This window comes from Lepidochelys kempii, chromosome 27 (assembly GCF_965140265.1).
Source record: "Lepidochelys kempii isolate rLepKem1 chromosome 27, rLepKem1.hap2, whole genome shotgun sequence".
In the NCBI taxonomy this organism is placed as follows: Eukaryota; Metazoa; Chordata; order Testudines; family Cheloniidae; genus Lepidochelys; species Lepidochelys kempii.
The window spans coordinates 17,139,172-17,159,919 of record NC_133282.1 but is presented as its reverse complement, the minus strand read 5'-3'; the positions used below and the strand labels follow the sequence as shown (position 1 = coordinate 17,159,919).

General features: G+C 40.6%; 1 protein-coding gene and 1 long non-coding RNA gene across 6 annotated transcripts in view; one reads left to right on the top strand and one right to left on the bottom strand.

The window, feature by feature from the left end:
• The window catches only part of LOC140903888 (uncharacterized), a 342,875-nt gene that overhangs the window by 271,158 nt on the left and 50,969 nt on the right, over positions 1–20,748 (bottom strand). The window lies entirely within an intron of this gene.
• Positions 575–20,483, top strand: LOC140903887 (keratin, type I cytoskeletal 10-like). Of its 4 annotated transcripts, XR_012156376.1 has the most exons (9): positions 575–712; positions 5,773–5,993; positions 6,729–6,811; positions 7,409–7,565; positions 10,760–10,921; positions 11,025–11,150; positions 19,756–19,957; positions 20,056–20,181; positions 20,360–20,483. XR_012156376.1 is itself a non-coding variant. In XM_073325825.1 (7 exons), exons 4-7 carry the CDS (start codon positions 7,509–7,511, stop codon positions 19,885–19,887), a joined length of 477 nt encoding a protein of 158 aa, XP_073181926.1. In that variant the 5' UTR covers positions 575–712; positions 5,773–5,993; positions 6,729–6,811; positions 7,409–7,508; the 3' UTR covers positions 19,888–20,016. The 4 variants fall into 4 exon arrangements, 2 of the variants coding, with proteins under 2 accessions (XP_073181926.1, XP_073181925.1); XR_012156375.1 differs by having other exon boundaries at positions 20,056–20,483; XM_073325825.1 differs by lacking the exons at positions 20,056–20,181; positions 20,360–20,483 and having other exon boundaries at positions 19,756–20,016.

Below are 20,748 nucleotides of genomic sequence, written 5' to 3'. Positions count from 1 at the left end.
TGGGAGTTCATAAACAACTTTACAGCCAAGTTATTGGAACTACTCATGTTCCAATATTGGAACTACTCATGTTTAAAGTTAAGCATGTGCTTATGTGCTTTGCTGAAATGTGGTCTCTAACAAAAGTAGCAGAAAAAGTTGAACTATGTGGAGAGACATTATTTAAAGTAAAATATTATCAATAACAGAAAACAGGACACAAAGCAGTTGTGGTTCAGTAATGTTCTTTTTCCATAAATGGCCTCTTTTCATGTTTTTATTCAGGTGAAAGTGGCCTCTAAGCGGTTATAAAAATATATAGCGTCAGGATGAGTGTATTATTGTTCAACTAATGTCACAACTAGGGCTTTATTAATATATTTCTACTGCAAAGGTCACAGTGCAGCAGAAGAAGCAGACTCCACAGAAATGAAGGTTACTTACTTGTAAACTGAGTTCTTCGAGGTGGCTCTGCATATATAAACTTATGGGTATTGTGCCACCTACTGATGCCTAACAGCCAAACCTTCTCCAAGCAGTTTGTCAGAGCACTCATTTACCCCTTCCTCCCTCGCTGCCCAGTGTCTCAGAACATTCTGAGGGCAAGGCTGTATAAGGGGCACAGAGCCCTCCACCATCTCAGTTCCTTCCACCACCAACCCACAGACACAGAATAAAAGGACTCTGAGAAAGAGGGGATGGCGGGTGCTATATTGAAGAATTCCGGTTACAAGTAAGTAACCTTAATTTCTTCTTTGAGTTGCTTTGCATATTCCCACTTACGGATTGTTTGATAAGCAGTGCTGAAAATAACTTGGAGGAAACTGAACAGAACAGAGACTGAAGCACCACTGTACCAAATCTAGCATCACCCCTTAAAGCCAAATAGAAAGCATAATGTGATAGTAAATGTGTATACAGAATTGCAGATAGCAGCCCTGCAAATCTCAGGGGCTTGCTTAAGACAAGCAAAAGACATTGCCCCAACTCTAGTGCAATGAGACTGTACCATCGCAAGTGTTGGGATGGTGCCGAATTGGTGTGGCCATACTAAATGAATGGTGAGAACATGGCTTGACGTGACTGAACTGCGAAAGAGGATTCTGGGAGCAGAATCCTTCTCTTAGCATCAGGCAGATGGCAGAGGTGAAACTGACTGGCTCCATTCTGTGTGTATGATCAATACTGATCTTTGGATCAGCAAAAATGTCCACTTGAAAGCAAACAACATATGCAGAACATCCTGAATGGAGCATGGGCTCACCGGGGCATCTCAACCCTGCTGAAGGACAGGAGGCTGAAGTGAATGATTGAAAAGGGAGTGAATGTGGGATAATGTTCAGTTGGCACCACTCTGCAGTCTCCTCCTAAAGTATTAATTAGGAAATTTTTAATTAGTAAAAATTAGTAGCCACACGCCCACTGGGCATGCTTTTAGGACATGTGACTCCTCTGAGGAAAAAGAGTATAAAAATCAAGCAAATTACGTTACGGTTGGGGGAATTCCTTAATTGACGCTTCACGGCGCGCTAGACAGAGTAGCCAAAACTCTGCTCTGTGGGCTCGAGTAGGACTGTGACCAGAGGGGTTTCCAGGCAGCCAAAGCCTTGCCTTGAGGGAATCTGAGACAGACCAGAGGGCTGAGGAGACCAGACCTGGAGAGAAGTCGTCCATAGAATTGTTAACTACCTTCTCCGTTTGCCAAGCAGGAACTGTGTGAGGCTAGCACAGGGCCTGTTTGTGTATGTTTGTGAAAGAGAGGCTCACTAAGAGGAATGTATAGCTCTGTCAAGGTTCCTTCCCCACTCTGAACTCTAGGGTACAGATGTGGGGACCTGCATGAAAACCTCCTAAGCTTACTTTTACCAGCTTAGGTTAAAACTTCCCCAAGGTACATATTATTTTACCCTTTGCCCTTGGATTTCCACTGCCACCACCAAACTTTATCTGGGTTCCTGAAAAAACAGAGTTTGGACACGTCTTTCCCCCCAAAATCCTCCCACCCCTTGCACCCCACTTCCTGGGGAAGGTTTGGTAAAAATCCTCACCAATTTGCATAGGTGACCACAGACACAAACCCTTGGATCTTAGAACAATGAAAAAGCATTCAGTTTCCTTACAAGAAGACTTTTAATAGAAGTAAAAAAAAGAATCACCTCTGTAAAATCAGGATGGTGAATACCTTACAGGGTAATTAGATTCAAAACATAGAGAATCCCTCTAGGCAAAACCTTAAGTTACAAAAAAGACACACAGACAGGAATATTCATTCTATTCAGCACAGCTATTTTCTCAGCCATTTCGAGAAATCATAATCTAACACATACCTAGCTAGATTACTTACTAAGTTCTAAGACTCCATTCCTGTTCTGTCTCCGGCAAAAACATCACACAGACAGACCCAGACCCTTTGTTTTTCTCCCTCCTCCCAGCTTTTGACAATATCTTGTCTCCTCATTGGTCATTTTGGTCAGGTGCCAGCGAGGTTTAAGCTTTAGCTTCTTAACCCTTTACAGGTGAGAGGATTTTTCCTCTGGCCAGGAGGGATTTTAAAGGGGTTTACCCTTCAAGCTCTTACTGTATAGTTCTTTAATGTCTAACACAGGAGTTATGTGCTTAATGTAACCCTTTACCACTTGTGTAATTCCTTCTTGAACAAACTGCAGTGTATGCAAGCTAATTACTGTGGACCTTTTTCACTGGTATGACAGTAATCTGCTCCGCTGGGAGCCATTCAAGATCCATTCAGGGGTTGTAGTCCCCTGGTACCAACAGCAGGTACAGGAACTCTTGATGAAACATGTGTTATAATAATATCGTCTTTATTTCTCTGTAAAGTTTGTAGTAAACTACCTACTGGGAACATTTGAATGGTTAACTGCCATATGCTAGTCAATGCAACTAACTGCCTGTGTATACATAGGAAATAGGAATTGACTTCAAAGCAACAATATACATTATCTATTCTTCATCAAGGAATGCTTGCTGTGACAAGAGGTTTATCAGCTGCGCTTCAACTATAAAAGAACTTTGGGACCTGATCCTGTTCATCTCAAATCTCTTGAACTTTGTCAGGGGAAGTTTAAGTCACAAGACAGAGGCCTCCAGCTCAATTCTGTATTACTCTGCTGTTTCTTATGGAAGAATTTAAACAAACGCTGCACAATGACTGCCTATTGGACTATAACCTATGGAACTGATTCTGGACAAACTTTTTACAAATTAGCAGCTCACCATCTCTGCTATGAAACTGACCTAAGAACTTTATCCATATATGTATGTGTAATGATCTTTAACCACAGTACTCTCTTTTCTTTTTTAATAAATCTTAGATTAGTTCATAAGAATTGGCTATAGGCGTGCATTTGGGTAAAATCTGAATTATTCATTGACCTGGTGGGTAATGTGTCCAATCTCTTGGTGGAACTTTATATATAGATAAGATCTGAAATAATCACCACCATATTTGACTGGGCTGTCTGGGTGGGAGACCACAGGTGGACTGCTTTAGGGGAGCTGTATTTTAGCTTCTTGATAACCAGTAAGGTATTGCAGAAGCTGTTTTGTTGCTGGCTTGATTAACCTAATTATTAGATGGGTTTCAGAGTAACAGCCGTGTTAGTCTGTATTCGCAAAAAGAAAAGGAGGACTCGTGGCACCTTAGAGACTAACCAATTTATTTGAGCATAAGCTTTCGTGAGCTACAGCATCCGATGAAGTGAGCTGTAGCTCACGAAAGCTTATGCTCAAATAAATTGGTTAGTCTCTAAGGTGCCACAAGTCCTCCTTTTCTTTTTGCTAATTATTAGAATAATCAGTTTGGAGGATCGTCTCGCCCATTCTTTGCAGTTTGCCCTGATTGAGCAATCTCAGTGAGGCCCCTCCAGCGACCAGGGTCACGATACTAAACAATTAACAGAACACTAAGAACAGAGGAAAAATACCCAGATCCAAATGGACCAGAGCAGTTGCCTTCCATCTTTGGCATGCAATTGGAAGGAACTGAGGTGGTGGAGGGCTCTGCACCCCTTTATATAGCCTTTATATAGCCTCACAATCAGAACGTTCAGAGATGCTGAGCAGAGGGGCAGAAGAGGACGCATAAGCACTCTGACACTGGTTGGAAAAGGTTCTGCTCTTATGCACCACTAGGTGGCACAATACCCATAAGTGGGAATATGCAGATCCACTCGAAAAAGAACCACTATTTCCTCCCCACACCTCCACATTTTGCAGGTGAGCAGGATGGGGCAGGGACTAGACAGAGCCTTGGCTCCGACCCTCTGTGTGATGTGCCAGATTATATATGCTGAGCCAGGCATAAACCCAGTATAGAACATTACCTACCCACTGCAGTGAAGAGACCAGAAAGCTCTGAGTCAAAACTGGCTTGCCAGGCTGCTTCTGGGGAAACACAACTACATGCATCCCCTTGCTCAGGGAAAATTGTAAAGTGACAATTTAGCCCATAGTTATTCAGCACTATCCTGATTGAAGAAACAAAATAAGATGAAATCAACCCAGAAGTATTTGCACAGCCTTCCGGCAAAAGGAACTTCAAAAATTGCAAACACATGTAACTCATTACAGAAAGTGTGAAGTTGCACTCTATATGATTTTATAAAAATACGCTAATGAGTGTGAATATAATGTAACTGGAATACGCTTCATGCAAAAGGTCTCTTGTAAAGTATCATTACAAAGCTTATAATCTACTGAGTGTGGTCATCCTATTTGTATAAATGCATCACTCTTATATCTGAAACTAGAAATATGAAATATAACTCTGAGGTCCTATTGTAGTTATGCAAAGTGTGGGCCATTAAGGGTGGTTTGGAATCTTAATGGCTCCCATTACCAAGGACAATTACCTGTATATGTCTCTGTTTTACTTGTAAGTCTTCCTGTATACCTGTGGGCTTGCAAGTGGGTAATGAAGTCTTACAGTGACATGTGATCATGTCACCTGAACTGGAATTCATCTTTAACATGGTACTTTTCCATTGAGAAGAATGGGTGGGATCCCAGAGGGACAAAGGATTCCTGCTTTATACAAAAGATATATAAGTGGGTGGAGCAGAACAAAGGGGGTGGTAATCATGAGGAATCCCCTAGCTACCACCTGAGCTGGAACAAGGGCTGTACCAGGGAAAAGGATTGTGCCCAGACTAGGAAGGAGTCCAGTCTGTGAAAGAAACTTATTGAAACATCTCTGAGGGTGAGATTTTATCTGTATTCAGTTTTACTACTTTACTAGACAGACTTGCATGTTTTATTTTATTTTACTTGGTAATTCACTTTGTTCTGTCTGTTACTACTTGGAACCATTTAAATCCTACTTTTTGAATTTAACAAAATCACTTTTTACTGGGGGGGGGACAGCTATGCATATCTCTCTATCAGTATTATAGAGGGCGAACATTTTATGAGTTTACCGGTAAAATGGATTTATTTGGGGTTTGGACCCCAATGGGAGTTGGGTATCTGAGTGTTAAAGACAGGAACTCTTCTTAAGTTATTTTCAGTTAAGTCTGCAGTTTTGGGGCACCTGGTTCAGACCCTGGGTCTGTGCTGGAGCAGACTGGCATGTCTGACTCAACAAGACAGGGTGCTGGAGTGGCGGTGCATCTATAAAAATACCTAGTGGTGGAGCATGTAGCTTGGGTGGAGGTTCTGGAGTGGGAAAGTATGGGTCTGGCGGAGGCTGGGGTGCTGGTTCTGGATGGTGTGGCATTGGAAGTGGAGCAGGTGGATCCTTTTATAACTTCTGTTATGGTGCTGTTGGTGCTACAGGCGGAGATGGTGGACTTCTCTCAGGTAGCGAAAAGGAAACCTTGCAGAACCTTAATGACCGTTTGGCCTCCTACCTGGGCAAAGTAAATGCTCTGGAAGAGGCAAATACAGAGCTTGAACACAAAATCAAGGACTGGTAAGAGAAATTTGGACCACATACTGATGGAAGACCTCACAACTACAGTAAATACTGTGCTATTATTGAAAACCTTGTAAATCAGGTAAGAAGTTATATTTTTAAACAATTTCTTATTGGGATTAAATAATGTATTTAATTATTGTCTTATTCTGAAAAGTAAATTGTTAACTATGTCTCTGGCTAATATTAATGTCAAATATCAAGCCTACATTATAAGTAAGTTGACAATTTCATTTGCAGCAGGATTGGGCTCCAGGGACCTGAGTGTACTCAATAGGTTCATAATGAAGATCAAGTTTAAGAAAATCAGCGGAAGTTCACTGACATAACCCAGGAGATATTCACAAATCTCCAAAAGTAGAGAGCTATAAAGACTGCCAGAATTAAAGGAAACTACAAGAAAGAGATCATTGTGTCAAACATTGTCCTAATGTGGCTTTATTTTAGAGGGGGTATGAAGTTGATGCACACCTGGTGTTAGGTTAACTATTGGAAAAGGATATGGAAAAAGAAAAATGAGAATAAGCATGAACGGAGTAACAAAAAGGAGAATGTGGACAAATGATTAAATATTTCTAAAATACTGAACTAACCAAGATAAGCAAATATTTTATCATTTTAGTTATTCATGTAAGTATCAGATATCATGTAAGTAAGATATTCATGTAAGTATCAGATATCGTTTTTTTAACTACTTAAATTTTTTCTCCATTGACTTTGATTAAGTTCATCCAATCCATGAGACACAAGTAAACCTGTCAAACTTACAAGAGTCCAAGAAATAACTTATTTTTCAGTACCTCCTGCTGTTTTTTAGATCATTGCTGCAACTGTTGACAATGCCAGGATCATTCTGCAAATTGACAATGCCAAGCTGGCTGCTGCTGACTTCAGACCGAAGTAAGTTGAATTAATTATATTAGACATGTATTGCCAAAATCATGCAAAAGTTAATACTATTAGACCACTGTACTAGAATCTTTCAATATTCTCTCTTTTGCATTTGAAGGAGACACTGTTCCAAGCATAATTCTTAAATCTTTTTACAGATTCCAGCACTGATTAACATCTCTGTAAAAAATTCATATTGTGAAAATATTTTACAACTACTCTTTGTGTAATACAATGTATAACTCAGATTTTAGCACACATTTGGTGGTTTATAAAAATAATAGAATTGTAGAGGGATTTAGATTGTAAAACTAATGTCCAATGGCCATCAACCCAATCTTTCAGTCAATGGAAATTTTGATTGCATGCATTTTCCAGAACTTACAAATTAGCAAAAGAGATGAAAACAAATAATTTTTACTCAAATGATCTAAATTGATTTCTAGACTTAAGGGCCAGATTCTGCCAACCTTATTCACACTGAGAAGTACCTTATTCAGTGAGTAAGCCCACTGATTTAAATGTACTGTTTGTGGAATAAGATACCATGCAGCAATGGCTATGGTATTACAATTTGACCCTACTTCTTTTAACAATTCTTTTTAGATATGAGAATGAGATACACCTCCACCAAAGTGTTGAAGCCGACATCAATGGTCTACGTAAAGTCCTGGATGAAATAACTCTTGCCAAGAGTGACCTGGAGATGCAGACTAAAAACCTGAATGAAGAGCAGGCTTACCTCAAGAAGAACCATGAGGAGGTAAGGCAGGATCTATAACTAGCTTCCTGAAGTCAAGGGACCAAATTTCTCAGTTTTTATAAACGGGTGTAGCTCCACTGAAGTCAATGAAGGTACGCTGATTTAAGCAGCTGAGAATCAGGCCCAAGATGTTTGTTTATTAATAATTCATTGCATACTATCTTTGTAAATTATTGTTTTGAAGGATTAGATAATATTTTTATTCTTTGGGGGTATACATTATAAAAGAGACTGCTTTTCAGAAAAATTTAAGGACAAAATAAATTGTAAATTTTGATAATTTGATATTGAGCAAGATTCTCACTCACGCTGCACACCATGCAGAGGAGAAAGATTGTGTCTGGTGCCCCCCTGCTCTTCTGTGCAGTGTATCAATATTGCAGGTAGCAGTGCTGAAAAGAGCAGTCTCTGCAGTGTCACTACTCCCCATTCCAAGTACGTGGCTAGTGGGAAGTGGGCTGGCAAGAGTTGGGAGTGGAGAGAGATTTGGCTCCACACTCAGCACAGCTGAGCCTGCATGGAGGAGGAAGTAATCTGCACCGGGTAGGGGGCTGGCACAGATTACTTCCCCACAGAATAAGCAGGGAACCAGGAACCTTACTGAGTCTCTGGTGCCACAATATGGTCCCTGGTCTTCTCATGGTGCAGTAGAACAACAACACTGATCCTCATTCATGACTTCTGGCAAAGACGCAATCTAGCCAATTATTTAGTGAGTTGTAGCATTTATACTAGTCAGACATTGTTAGAATTCATAACTGGCAATAAGGGAGGGATTTGTTGCAATTTTGCAAAGATTTACATTTGAAAGAAAAGGATTAATTTTCATATGTCTTTACAAATCAAGAGGATTGCCTTATGATTTCTTTAGGTAAAAGAACATGAAATAAAGTTGTACTTTTTTGCCCCTCTATGGATGTACAGAGCAATACACTTGATAAATAAAGAGATGTGGAAGCAAATTCCTTCACATATTAATTCATGTGGCAAAATTTTAATGACACTCAATCTTAGTTTTAAACTATTTTATATTTTAATACTATATGATTTAGAGAATTCTTGGCCAAAACAGAGTGCTCACATACATTTAATGGCTCTGATTCATCTTTCCAAACAGATTTATTAATTAAACTATATATTGAAAACAAAATTCTGAATTTACATCCTGAGACTTTGGGGAAAAAATTCCTCGTGTGTATTATAATTAACTCAGTACTTTAAAACAAAATTTAAAAGCATAATACTGGATTTTTAAATTTAAGTGCTTAATCTTTTAAATCTGGATGTTAATCATAAATTGGCAGGTATTTTTATAAAGGGCTATGCAGCTAGTCTTTTTAAAATGGTTTTTACACTTTGTTATTACTTACTGTTAGATGGAATACTTTGTTAGTAGGCAAATCTTATCCCCATGTACTTGAAACAAGTATACATGTGTAACCCTTCTGCTAGGCCGAGTTGATAGCAGCAAGGGCCGGGTTCAGTACACAGGGGTTCCCTCTCATCAAAGCAAATGCAAAACTGGCTCGAGCCCCCACCCAGTGACCTGGGAAAATCTTACACACACCCCTGGGTGCCTCAAAGAGGCAATACTTCCCCTCTCGCAAGCACAGAGTCTCGGTGTAACAGAGAATCTTTAATAACATGAGGTAAACGACATCAGCATTAAATTGGGAAAACACCACAACTAGGGTTCATCAACCAAACCATGAGCAAAGACCCACCCCAGCAAATTGGGCCATGTCCTTTCCCTCAGGTTCTTGAGTCCCACAACCCAAATGTCTCGAGTCCAGCAATCCAGAAATCACCCAAAGTCCAACAACCCAAAAGTCCAGCCCCAGAGTTCATCTGCAGAGTGTTTTTTGTATGTGTGTGTGTGCGCGCGCACTTCACTCCGAGCCGCTCCGCTCCACCAACTGTCCCACGAACTGCTCCGCTCCGCATCCCACAAGCAGCTCCCGCCATCCCATGAACTGCTCCACCAGCCGGTCCATGAACTGCTCTGCTCCACTCCAGATCTTCAGGCTCCCCACTACTGGACACAGTGCTCAGTGATTTTAGCTCTTTAGTGATTTCAGCTTGTAGTAGTGGGAGCCTCAGTGCTGGTGCACCATAAGGCCAAAGTGAATTCAGCTCAGCAAGTGTAGCTAGACTCCTAATAGACCCAAAATTAGCTCTGATGTTCCACAGTGGAGAGAGACAGAGGTGCAATTGATGTTTCAGGCCCTCACAAAGGGGCCCACACCACCAGGTACTAATACCCGTCTCCAGCCTCTCTCAATTCACAGAGTTTTGGAACCCATGTCCCTTGCCTAGCGAACGCTACTTAGTTAATGGCGAGTCCCTCCATCATAACAAAAGGCCAAGTACAGTTCCACTGTCCTTGATTCCCATAATCAGGGTAATAACAATGTATTCTTCCTGCCCCAATAACAGAGACACTGGGGATCCCAGAGCAGCCAAAGTGACCATTTGGGCAGCTATGGCCTCATTCTAGGCGGGGGGGGGGGTGTGCCTATGCAAATGAGATCAGCCCCTGAAAACTCGCCACACCTCACCACCAGATGTCAGGGTGGAGCTCATCCTGACTCTACTTACACATGGCATAAAAAGCAATAGAACTAGGCAGACCACGAACAAGCCACTTAGGGTATGTCTACACTCATTTGTAACTCCAGGTTAGGAATTGTTGAACCCTGGGTCCCAACGTGGTGCTCAAGTGCCTACACTGTATTATACAGGGCCAAATCTAACCATCCACATCTCAGACTTCCTACTGCCCTCTCAAAATGTGGCCATGCTAGCTCTTTGTTTATGGTGCAAGCATGGGAAAACTGTCTGTCCACCAAACTTGACTGTTCAAAGGACAAAGCAAGTCGGCTCACGGGATTGTGGAATACTTTTGCTTGACTCCCAGAAGTCTAGTGGGGCTGCATCTACACTACAAAGCAGTAGGGCTTGAACCTAAGTCCCAGACTGATTCAGGCTCAGACCCTCCACATCTGTGGGGTCCTCGGACCCTGGGTTAACATGATTTGTAGGGAAGTGAGATTCAGTTTGAGCCTGAATTTGAACCCTGGGCTTACACTGCAGCATAGACATTTCCTTAAGGTACTCTGAACACTGAGCATGAAGGCTAGAGAACTTAGTTCCTTGCAGGATCAAGGCACAAGTCTTCTTTTCTCTTCATTTAGGAAATGAAAAGTTTGCAAAGCACGATCTCTGGTGATGCTAATGTAGAAATTAATGCTACTCCAGGAATTGGTATCACTACTCATCTGAATAAAATGAGAGCAGAGTATGAGGCCCTCACTGAGAAAAATCGGAAAGACGCTGAAGCCTGGTTCAGTGAAAAGGTAACTATATGCTAACAAGTGTTCTGAAAGCAGACTCAATTCCATGAAACTTGGACATTTTGCTTCACTAAATAACTTTTTTTTTGTTATTGCAATACCTCAGAGTAAAGAATTCAATGTACAGATCAACTTTAGAGCTGAGGAGACCAGTACCAACAAAAAGCAGATTACTGAACTGAAACGCACTCTTCAAGCCTTGGAGATAGAGCTGAAATCCCAACTTGTTCTGGTATGAGAATAGATACCTCTTAAATTAATTTCTAAAGATCTAAGGTCAAATTTTTAATGGGACTTTGGCTCCTAAGTGGTATATCAACAAAGAAAACTAATATGTGACCATTTTAAAGAGTTAAAATTGTGCATTACTAATTGTTGAGTGGTTTGTTATACTAAATAATAAAACCTGCTTTCTTTATCTTTATATTCCATGTTATTAAACCAAAGATCTAAGGTAAAATGTTAATGAGACTTTGGCTCCAAGTGGCTACATTCCTTTTGAAGATGGGGCTTAGGCTCCTAAATTTCATGTGCTCATATCTCATTGTTATTAAGGTTTTTCTTCCACCCCCTCATAATAGTACTGTGCATTCTTATTCTATGTCAGAAACAATCTCTTGAAGCCACCTTGACAGAGACAGAAGGTTGTTATTGTGCACAACTTTCAGAAATACAAGTGGCGATTAGCAGCATGGAGACACAAGTGCAACAGATAAGGGATGATATGGAATGCCAGAATTCAGAGTATGAATTACTCCTGGACATCAAGATTCATCTGGAAAATGAGACTGAGGTTTACCACCGCCTGCTAGATGGAGAGGGAAGTTAAGAAAAGGGAAGAGTACTGAAGGAAACAAAGTATTTACAGCTAAACAAATAACTGATTTTTTTAGGAAAGTGAAAATTTTTTTTACATCTTTTGGGGTCGACTAGAAAGGCAATTTTTTCAGTTTTCCTTGCCAAAACAAAAAACAAAAAAAATTCTGTTTCAGATCAAACAAAATGTTTTATTTGACCCAGAACAAAAATTTGGGGGGGGGAGGGGTTCACTTTGGTTTTAGGTGCTTTTAACCTCTTTTTGGTTTTGTTTTTTAAATATATCTAACTACATTTCTAAGCAAAACACCAAAATGCATCAACTTTTGAAATTTTTTTTTGTCCAAAACAATTCAGCGAATTCGACTCAATTTCACAAATAGTTTCGATCAAGCCAGAAACAGCAGTTTCAGCAAGTAAACTATGTGTCATAAAAAATTCACCCAGCTCTGGATGTATTATCCACTCTCTAGTCTAGGTACTACATGTATCACTGTTCTCTGACTACTGCCACTTCATGTTAGTGCGGTTTAGCGGGATCTAATTTGATATTGCATTAAAATTACTAAGAAAAAAAATCTTATGTTAAACATTTATGTTTTCTACAACCCTTTAAAATATTGACAGACTCATAAAATTCTGATTCCCTTTTGAAATCTCTCTGTATTCCTTGAAATTTTAATATTACTATATGGTAAATATCTCCCTCCTTTGTGTAAAAGAGTCACCATTTCTTCATTCAAATCCATTCTTAAAACAAACCTTTTTCCACAAAACCTTTCATTGAAACTGGCCATCAGTACTACTCTGATATCAGACTTTCATATAATCTGATATACAATGTGTCTGAAATGGATTGTTTCGTTTGAAATGCATGCTCCTTGGGCAGGGACTGCAGATTAAATCGTCACTCATACTCCAGCCTCTTTAAATGAGATAAAAGGGCAGGACCAGTGTAAAGGGACTCTACAAGCCTCAGTTCCAGTTGATAGAAAATTCTCCCAGTGCTGGAACTGTGAAAGACAGCCCTAAAGTTGTTGTCCAGGGATTCTCTGGCAAGCACAGGAATATGGGCATGCCAGGGAGGGGGATGGAGGCAGGAACAGCATGTCAAGCCCAAGGCTGGAACATGCAACAATGTGGAGATTCCAGGTGGCACTGCAGCCCATAGGGCTCTGGTCGCAGAGCCTAGTCCAGCTCAGGACTAGGAGGATATGAAGGTTGCTTAAAGTGATGTTTCCGAAACAGTGGACCCCAACCCACCAGTGGGTTGCCAGAAGGTTCTCCATGGGTCGCAGGCCTCGTGCAGAGGGGTTGGAGAATAAACCTGCCATTCACTCACCCTGCAGCGATAGCTCCTGTCCCGCAGGGCCGGGCTTCCCACTCCAGGCATTCCAATCTAAGGGGTGGTTGCGCCACTCAGATTTGGCCTGGCTACCCCTCCATCATGACGGAGGGGTGGCTGAGCCAAACCTGATGGGGCTGTGACACCATGCACCAGGATGGACTGCCTAGAGCGGGGAGGCAGGCCCAATCCTGTGGGAATGGACCTACTGCTGCAGAGTGAACACAGCACAGTCTTGTTCTCCAACCCCATTTTCTTGGGGTCTCCCCTCCACACCAGGCCAGGATTAGGGCTGCAGTGCCAGGACAGAGGGTACTGCTGTGGGTGATCAGTTCCCCCTCAGTGGGACGAGAAGAAGGGGATGCTGGCCTATGATTTTGCCTCCCCACCCTCCACCCCACGAATTTGGTCCCTGGCTAGGGCACAAAAATAAAGACAAAATGCAGTTGGTGGGTTTCCTTAGTAAAAAGTTTGGGAACCCCTGGTTTAAAGCCACCTTAATCCCTCATCTCCCTGTGCTTCAAGTTCTGCGCTGCAAATTTTAGAGGCGAAGCACAAAATCTCATTCTCTACTTTTGTTCCACACTGCGTATAATGGGAGAGCTGAAAATATAGTTAAATAATAATTAAAATAAAATATTACTTATTACAGTGATTCCGGATATGGAGGTCCTGGATTTAGAAGTTCTATATCTGGGGATTCAGGATCTAGAAATCTAGGATCTGGCACAGGTTTGGAATTGAGAGGTACAGGATCTGCTACGGTTTCAGAATCTACTGGTTCTGGCTCTGGTGCAGAGTTGGGATCTAGACGTTCTGGATCTGCAAGCTCTGATTCTAAGTCAGGTGATATCAGCAAAGGAAATCAGTTTCTGTGTTTGTTTTCCTATGATTTTTGTTATTAGGCTGTAGAGATCTTGGCAATTCAGGTGTAGAAGAAGAATGTTGGGGTTTTTGGCTATTATTTATGAGTAAAAAATATGCTCTCAGTATGTGTTAGTTGTTTGTTATTAATCTAATTGACTTTCTTTAAATATAATGGAGTATTTTAGTCAAGTTCTTATCCCAAAATGGTAATGAGGAATTTCATCCTCCGAGTTAAGAAAGAAATGAAGAAGTCCTTGTAGTATCTTAAATTAATTTACGCCACTGTCTGCCTACAATCAATGTTTGATTGATGTACTATAGTATATCTGAAACATATCCTTTGCAAAAAAATGACAGTGAATTGAGCATTACTTTTTATCTTATATTTAAGTTTTGACATTCACATTTTCTATTTCATGTTCAGAACCAACAAAAATCAGAGTATTTAAAACAATCATTGAAGAGTTAGATCAGCATGGTAGAATCACATCATCTAATGTCCAGTCAGTTGAAGAGAAGCCAATAAGATAAACAACATCAAGATATGGTCCTTTTACAGATACTAATACAAAGTGACCAGAATGAATGCAAATGAGTAAATGCATCATCCCGAGTGGCTATGGAAATATTTTCTTTCCTTAAAAAGGGAGAGTCTAGTGAAAGGTCTTTGCTTTTTCTTTTCACTTTAATCAGAAGTGTTCTATTATGCAAAGCAAAACAAAAAAATATATATATGTTCTGGTGTATGTCAATAAACTTTCTTAATTTTGCTAATTATATACATTGCCCCGATTATTTTTATGTGAATTAAGTACTGTCTGATTCTAGTGTTGGGCAAAGCTCAAACAATTTGGTAACTGGGTTTGATTAACAATGTAACCCTCCTGTCTATGTCAAGGGCAGAATTTATACTCACAGAGTTAAGTTTAATGCACTGGAATTATGGAAGATGAAATGCTGCTAATTTATCTTCTGCTGCTATTATTTCAGTGACACTATCTGGAGGCCTAGCTTCTAACACTTTTGCTATTTTTATTAAAAGAGGAACTATATAGTATGCAGTCCCAACCTGTGGGCTGCACCCAGAAATATGTCCGACCACAAACCCCATAAGGGATAGTGTGGGTGCTGACATTTCTATACCAGGTGCAAGTAACAGGAATCCTGCTGCAACTGTACTCATGCACTGGTTATAATAGCACATTTCAATTTGAAATGACTTGCTCTTTTTAAAAAGAGGACACTTGATCATCTGTTCCATATTACTTTTTGAGAATTTCTCCCAAACTGAACTTCCACTGTGATGCTTAAGTTTCATTTTCATAACCAACATACAATTTTAGCTGGGAAAATGTTTATTGTGCTTGTGGTAGAAAAAATGAAAAACTGCACTAGGTATTGTAAATCTCTTTGAAAAACTGTTAAATAGACAAAAGTTGTGGTATTTGTTTTATGCACCAATTTTTTCTTACAATGCTAGTAATCCTTCCTGAGACAAGTTCAAAGTCAGGAAGCAGCCCCTTACACAAAATCACTATATACATATTTTATTAATTATTATTATTATTAAATGCATTGATAGCTGCAACACAAAATAAACTAGGTTTCAGAGTAACAGCCATGTTAGTCTGTATTTGCAAAAAGAAAAGGAGTACTTGTGGCACCTTAGAGACTAACCAATTTATTTGAACATAAGCTTTCGTGAGCTACAGCTAACTTCATCAGATGCATACTGTGGAAAGTGTAGAAGATCTTATTACATACACACAAAGCATGAAAAAATACCTCCTCCCACCCCACTCTCCTGCTGGTAATAGCATATCTAAAGTGACCACTCTCCTTACAATGTGTATGATAATCAAGGTGGGCCATTTCCAGCATAAATCCAGGGTTTAACAAGAACGTCTTGGGGGGGGGTAGGAAAAAACAAGGGGAAATAGGCTACCTTGCATAATGACTTAGCCACTCCCAGTCTCTATTCAAGCCTAAGTTAATTGTATCCAATTTGCAAATGAATTCCAATTCAGCAGTTTCTCGCTGGAGTCTGGATTTGAAGTTTTTTTGTTGTAAAATAGTGACTCATGTCTGTAATCGCGTGACCAGAGAGATTGAAGTGTTCTCCGACTGGTTTATGAATGTTATAATTCTTGACATCTGATTTGTGTCCATTTATTCTTTTACGTAGAGACTGTCCAGTTTGACCAATGTCCATGGCAGAGGGGCACTGCTGGCACATGATGGCATATATCACATTGGTGGATGTGCAGGTGAACGAGCCTCTGATGGTGTGGCTGATGTTATTAGGCCCTGTGATGGTGTCCCCTGAATAGATACGTGGGCACAGTTGGGAACGGGCTTGTTGCAAGGATAGGCTCCTGGGTTAGTGGTTCTGTTGTGTGGTATGTGGTTGCTGGTGAGTATTTGCTTCAGGTTGGGGGGCTGTCTGTAGGCAAGGACTGGCCTGTCTCCCAAGATTTGTGAGAGTGTTGGGTCATCCTTCAGGATAGGTTGTAGATCCTTAATAATGCGTTGGAGGGATTTTAGTTGGGGGCTGAAGGTGACGGCTAGTGGCGTTCTGTTATTTTCTTTGTTAGGCCTGTCCTGTAGTAGGTGACTTCTGGGAACTCTTCTGGCTCTATCAATCTGTTTCTTCACTTCCGCAGGTGGGTACTGTAGTTGTAAGAATGCTTGATAGAGATCTTTTAGGTGTCTGTCTCTGTCTGAGGGGTTGGAGCAAATGCGGTTGTATCGCAGAGCTTGGCTGTAGACGATGGATCGTGTGGTGTGGTCAGAGTGAAAGCTGGAGGCATGTAGGTAGGAATAGCGGTCAGTAGGTTTCCGGTATAGGGTGGTGTTTATGTGACCATCGTTTATTAGCACTGTAGTGTCCAGGAAGTGGATCTCTTGTGTGGACTGGTCCAGGCTGAGGTTGATGGTGGGATGGAAATTGTTGAAATCATGGTGGAATTCCTCAAGGGCTTCTTTTCCATGGGTCCAGATGATGAAGATGTCATCAATATAGCGCAAGTAGAGTAGGGGCGTTAGGGGACGAGAGCTGAGGAAGCGGTGTTCTAAATCAGCCCTAAAAATGTTGGCATACTGTGAGGCCATGCGGGTACCCATAGCAGTGCCGCTGACCTGAAGGTATACATTGTCCCCAAATGTAAAATAGTTATGGGTAAGGACAAAGTCACAAAGTTCAGCCATCAGGTTAGCCGTGACATTATCAGGGATAGTGTTCTTGACGGCTTGTAGTCCATCTTTGCGTGGAATGTTGGTGTAGAGGGCTTCTACATCCATAGTGGCTAGGATGGTGTTATCAGGAAGATCACCGATGGATTGTAGTTTCCTCAGGAAGTCAGTGGTGTCTCGAAGGTAGCTGGGAGTGCTGGTAGCGTAGGGCCTGAGGAAGGAGTCTACATAGCCAGACAGTTCTGCTGTCAGGGTGCCAATGCCTGAGATGATGGGGCGCCCAGGATTTCCAGGTTTATGGATCTTGGGTAGTAGATGGAATATCCCAGGTCGGGGTTCCAGGGTTGTGTCTGTGCGGATTTGATCTTGTGCTTTTTCCGGGAGTTTCTTGAACAAATGCTGTAGTTGCTTTTGGTAACTCTCAGTGGGATCATAGCGTAATGGCTTGTAGAAAGTGGTGCTGGAGAGCTGCCGAGCAGCCTCTTGTTCATGTTCTGACCTATTCATGATGAAGACAGCACCTCCTTTGTCAGCCTTTTTGATTATGATGTCAGAGTTGTTTCTGAGGCTGTGGATGGCATTGTGTTCCGCACGGCTGAGGTTAGGGGCAAGTGATGCTGCTTTTCCACAATTTCAGCCCGTGCATGTCGGCGGAAGCACTCTATGTAGAAGTCCAGTCTGCTGTTTCGACCTTCAGGAGGAGTCCACCTAGAATCCTTCTTTTTGTAGTGTTGGTAGGGAGGTCTCTGTGGATTAGTATGTTGTTCAGAGGTATGCTGGAAATATTCCTTGAGTCGGAGACATCGAAAATAGGATTTCAGGTCACCACAGAACTGTATCATGTTCGTGGGGGTGGAGGGGCAGAAGGAGAGGCCCCGAGATAGGACAGCTGCTTCTGCTGGGCTGAGAGTATAGTTGGATAGGTTAACAACATTGCTGGGTGGGTTGAGGGAACCACTGCTGTAGCCCCTTGTGGCATGTAGTAGTTTAGAAAGTTTAGTGTCCTTTTTCTTTTGTAGAGAAGCAAAGTGTGTGTTGTAAATGGCTTGCTTAGTTTTAGTAAAGTCCAGCCACGAGGAAGTTTGTGTGGAAGGTTGGTTTTTTATGAGAGTATCCATTTTGGAGAGCTCATTCTTAATCTTTCCCTGTTTGCTGTAGAGGATGTTGATCAGGTGATTCTGCAGTTTCTTTGAGAGCGTGTGGCACAAGCTGTCAGCATAGTCTGTGTAGCAGGAGAGTGGGGTGGGAGGAGGTATTTTTTCATGCTTTCTGTGTATATAATAAGATCTTCTACACTTTCCATAGTATGCATCCGATGAAGTGAGCTGTAGCTCACGAAAGCTTATGCTCAAATAAATTGGTTAGTCTCTTAAGTGCCACAAGTACTCCTTTTCTTTTTACAAAATAAACTAGATGATTTATTGCAACAACCAGTGAAATCCTCTTTTACAATCAATATTTGCTAAAGAATTCCAGTGAGCTCAGATTATAAAATGAATTTACCAGGCAATATCTCAGCCTCTTATAAATCCCAAATTAGAAAGAACTTTTTGCTTTAGTGAATACCGCCCCCCCCCATACCAGGACTTTCACTGGCAGGCTCCTGTGGAGCAAATGCACAGCTCAGGTTTTAGTACCAAATTTGTTTAAAAATAACTTAAGAAGAAATCTGTGCATTGGCTAAATTATGTCTTTGAGTCAAACAATGACAACGGATCTGATGTTCCTTTCTTTGCTAAAAATAAAAAATGCAAAACTAATAATCCAGGTAGCAGTGCTGTTCAGATATGTCATTCTAAGTTTTGTTCTGTTTCCTGTTGAAATTATGAGGTGTGAAAGATGAAGAGAATGTAGCAGAGCTAAAGTTAAAAGGGGAAAAAGATTGCTCATCTAAATAAAAGATTAAAAGAATAGTGAAATAAGTTTTTCTCTACTTTACCTACTGCCATAACAATCCTTGGCATAACAAATATCCTAAGAACATATTTCTATGAAAGTGTACTTAATAAAGTTAGCAAAAACATTAGAAAAAAATTGCCCGATTGTAGATAATAGACATTAACTTGTCAAACTACATTTTGCTATGAGGAGACAAAATTCAGGAATGAAAACCTCTGTTAATTACACATATACCGGCTAAAAATCTGCCTGGCTGATACACCGTCTGATATACTGGGGCAGTTCCCACTTCTGTTTTAATGCCATATCTGTCTCTATTCTCATGCCTTTCCTCAATCAGTACGAGTGGTAGTGGTGGACCTCTTAGAACATCTAGTGGCCTAGACTGTAGTGGTGGTTCCAGCTTTGGAAGGAGTTGTGCCTCAAGCTGCCGCTACCCATGCTACCACAGCAATATTGCTATTTATACCCATGCTAGGTCAATGCGATCTACTGCGAGTAAGCATACATGAGCAGGGAAATCACACCCCAGCTCATAGTGTAGACCCAGGCTCAGAGAACGTGTCAATGGGATTACTCATGTAAGTAAGCAGGTACTTAAATACCTCACTGAATCATGGCCTAGATCAAATGATCCAAAGACAGTCTCACTTTGTGGATACAGTCAGGGCTGTGTTAAACTTATTCCAGGCGGTGATCACTTTTTCATATCTTATAGTGTTACTTCACTGTGTTATTAAAGTCCTCCTGGTTTCGTCTTCTCCAGAAACTAAAAAGTTTTCAAAGGGTTACTAGCGGTGATATCAATGTTGAAATGGATGCATCTCCAAGAGTTTATCTGACTAAATGAGAAGACAGCACGGTATGAAGCCCTTGCACAAAAGAATCACAGAGAGACAGAAGAACAGTTCAACTCTCAGGTAAAAATGGCATTATTTGAAAGGTATAGCAAGTATATGAAACACTGTTTTTATTTCATTAACTAACATTTTATTTTTATTTGATTGTGGTATTACAGTATGGAGCCCTGCAACAAGTGATTTCTGCCAATGTTGATCAACAAAGCTCAAGAAAGAGTGAAATAATGAGACTAAAAGGCACTCTTGATGCACTGGAATTAGAGCTCTAGTCTCAACTTGCCAAGGTATGTAATAGTTGTCACACCAGTTTTCATAATTCAAAATACAATACACCTTTGCTTCATGTATAATTATTCTGATAGGGATTTATATTCCACCGTGAAAATATGTTCCCTTGTGACTTTTTGAAGAAAAGCCAACTAAATAAACAGCATCAAGATTGCACAGGTGATCCTTTTACAGGTGTCAAAACCAAGAGTCAAGAAAGGAGGAAATCTCCCGAACAAGTGCAGCATCCTGAGTGGTCTGAGGAAATAATTTCTATTTTTAAAATCAGAATTACACCAAGAGTTTCTCATTTTTCTACTTAATTGGAAAATATTCTTTAATGGAAACTAAAAAGTATATTCTGATATTCTAATTTCATTTGCTAGTCTATTTCAATAAACTTTTTTACTATTACAAGTTATATATTTGGTCACAACTATAGTTACAATAAACTGTGAAACTCTGTACCTCACTTGTTAATACCAGCAGAGAGAGAAACTCAAAATATTTAGAATTTAGTCTCAGTTCTGATAAGCATATAAATTACGAATGTTTATCCACATTTTATGAGGCCACTTCTAGAA

Excerpts from the sequence above, each read along its gene's own strand:
- LOC140903887 (XM_073325824.1), top strand. The coding sequence starts at position 7,509 with ATGCAGACTAAAAACCTGAATGAAGAGCAGGCTTACCTCAAGAAGAAC. Across the intron at positions 7,566-10,759 it reads TCAAGAAGAACCATGAGGAG|GAAATGAAAAGTTTGCAAAG; the intron begins GTAAGGCAGGAT and ends CTCTTCATTTAG. Across the intron at positions 11,151-11,525 it reads TGAAATCCCAACTTGTTCTG|AAACAATCTCTTGAAGCCAC; the intron begins GTATGAGAATAG and ends ATTCTATGTCAG.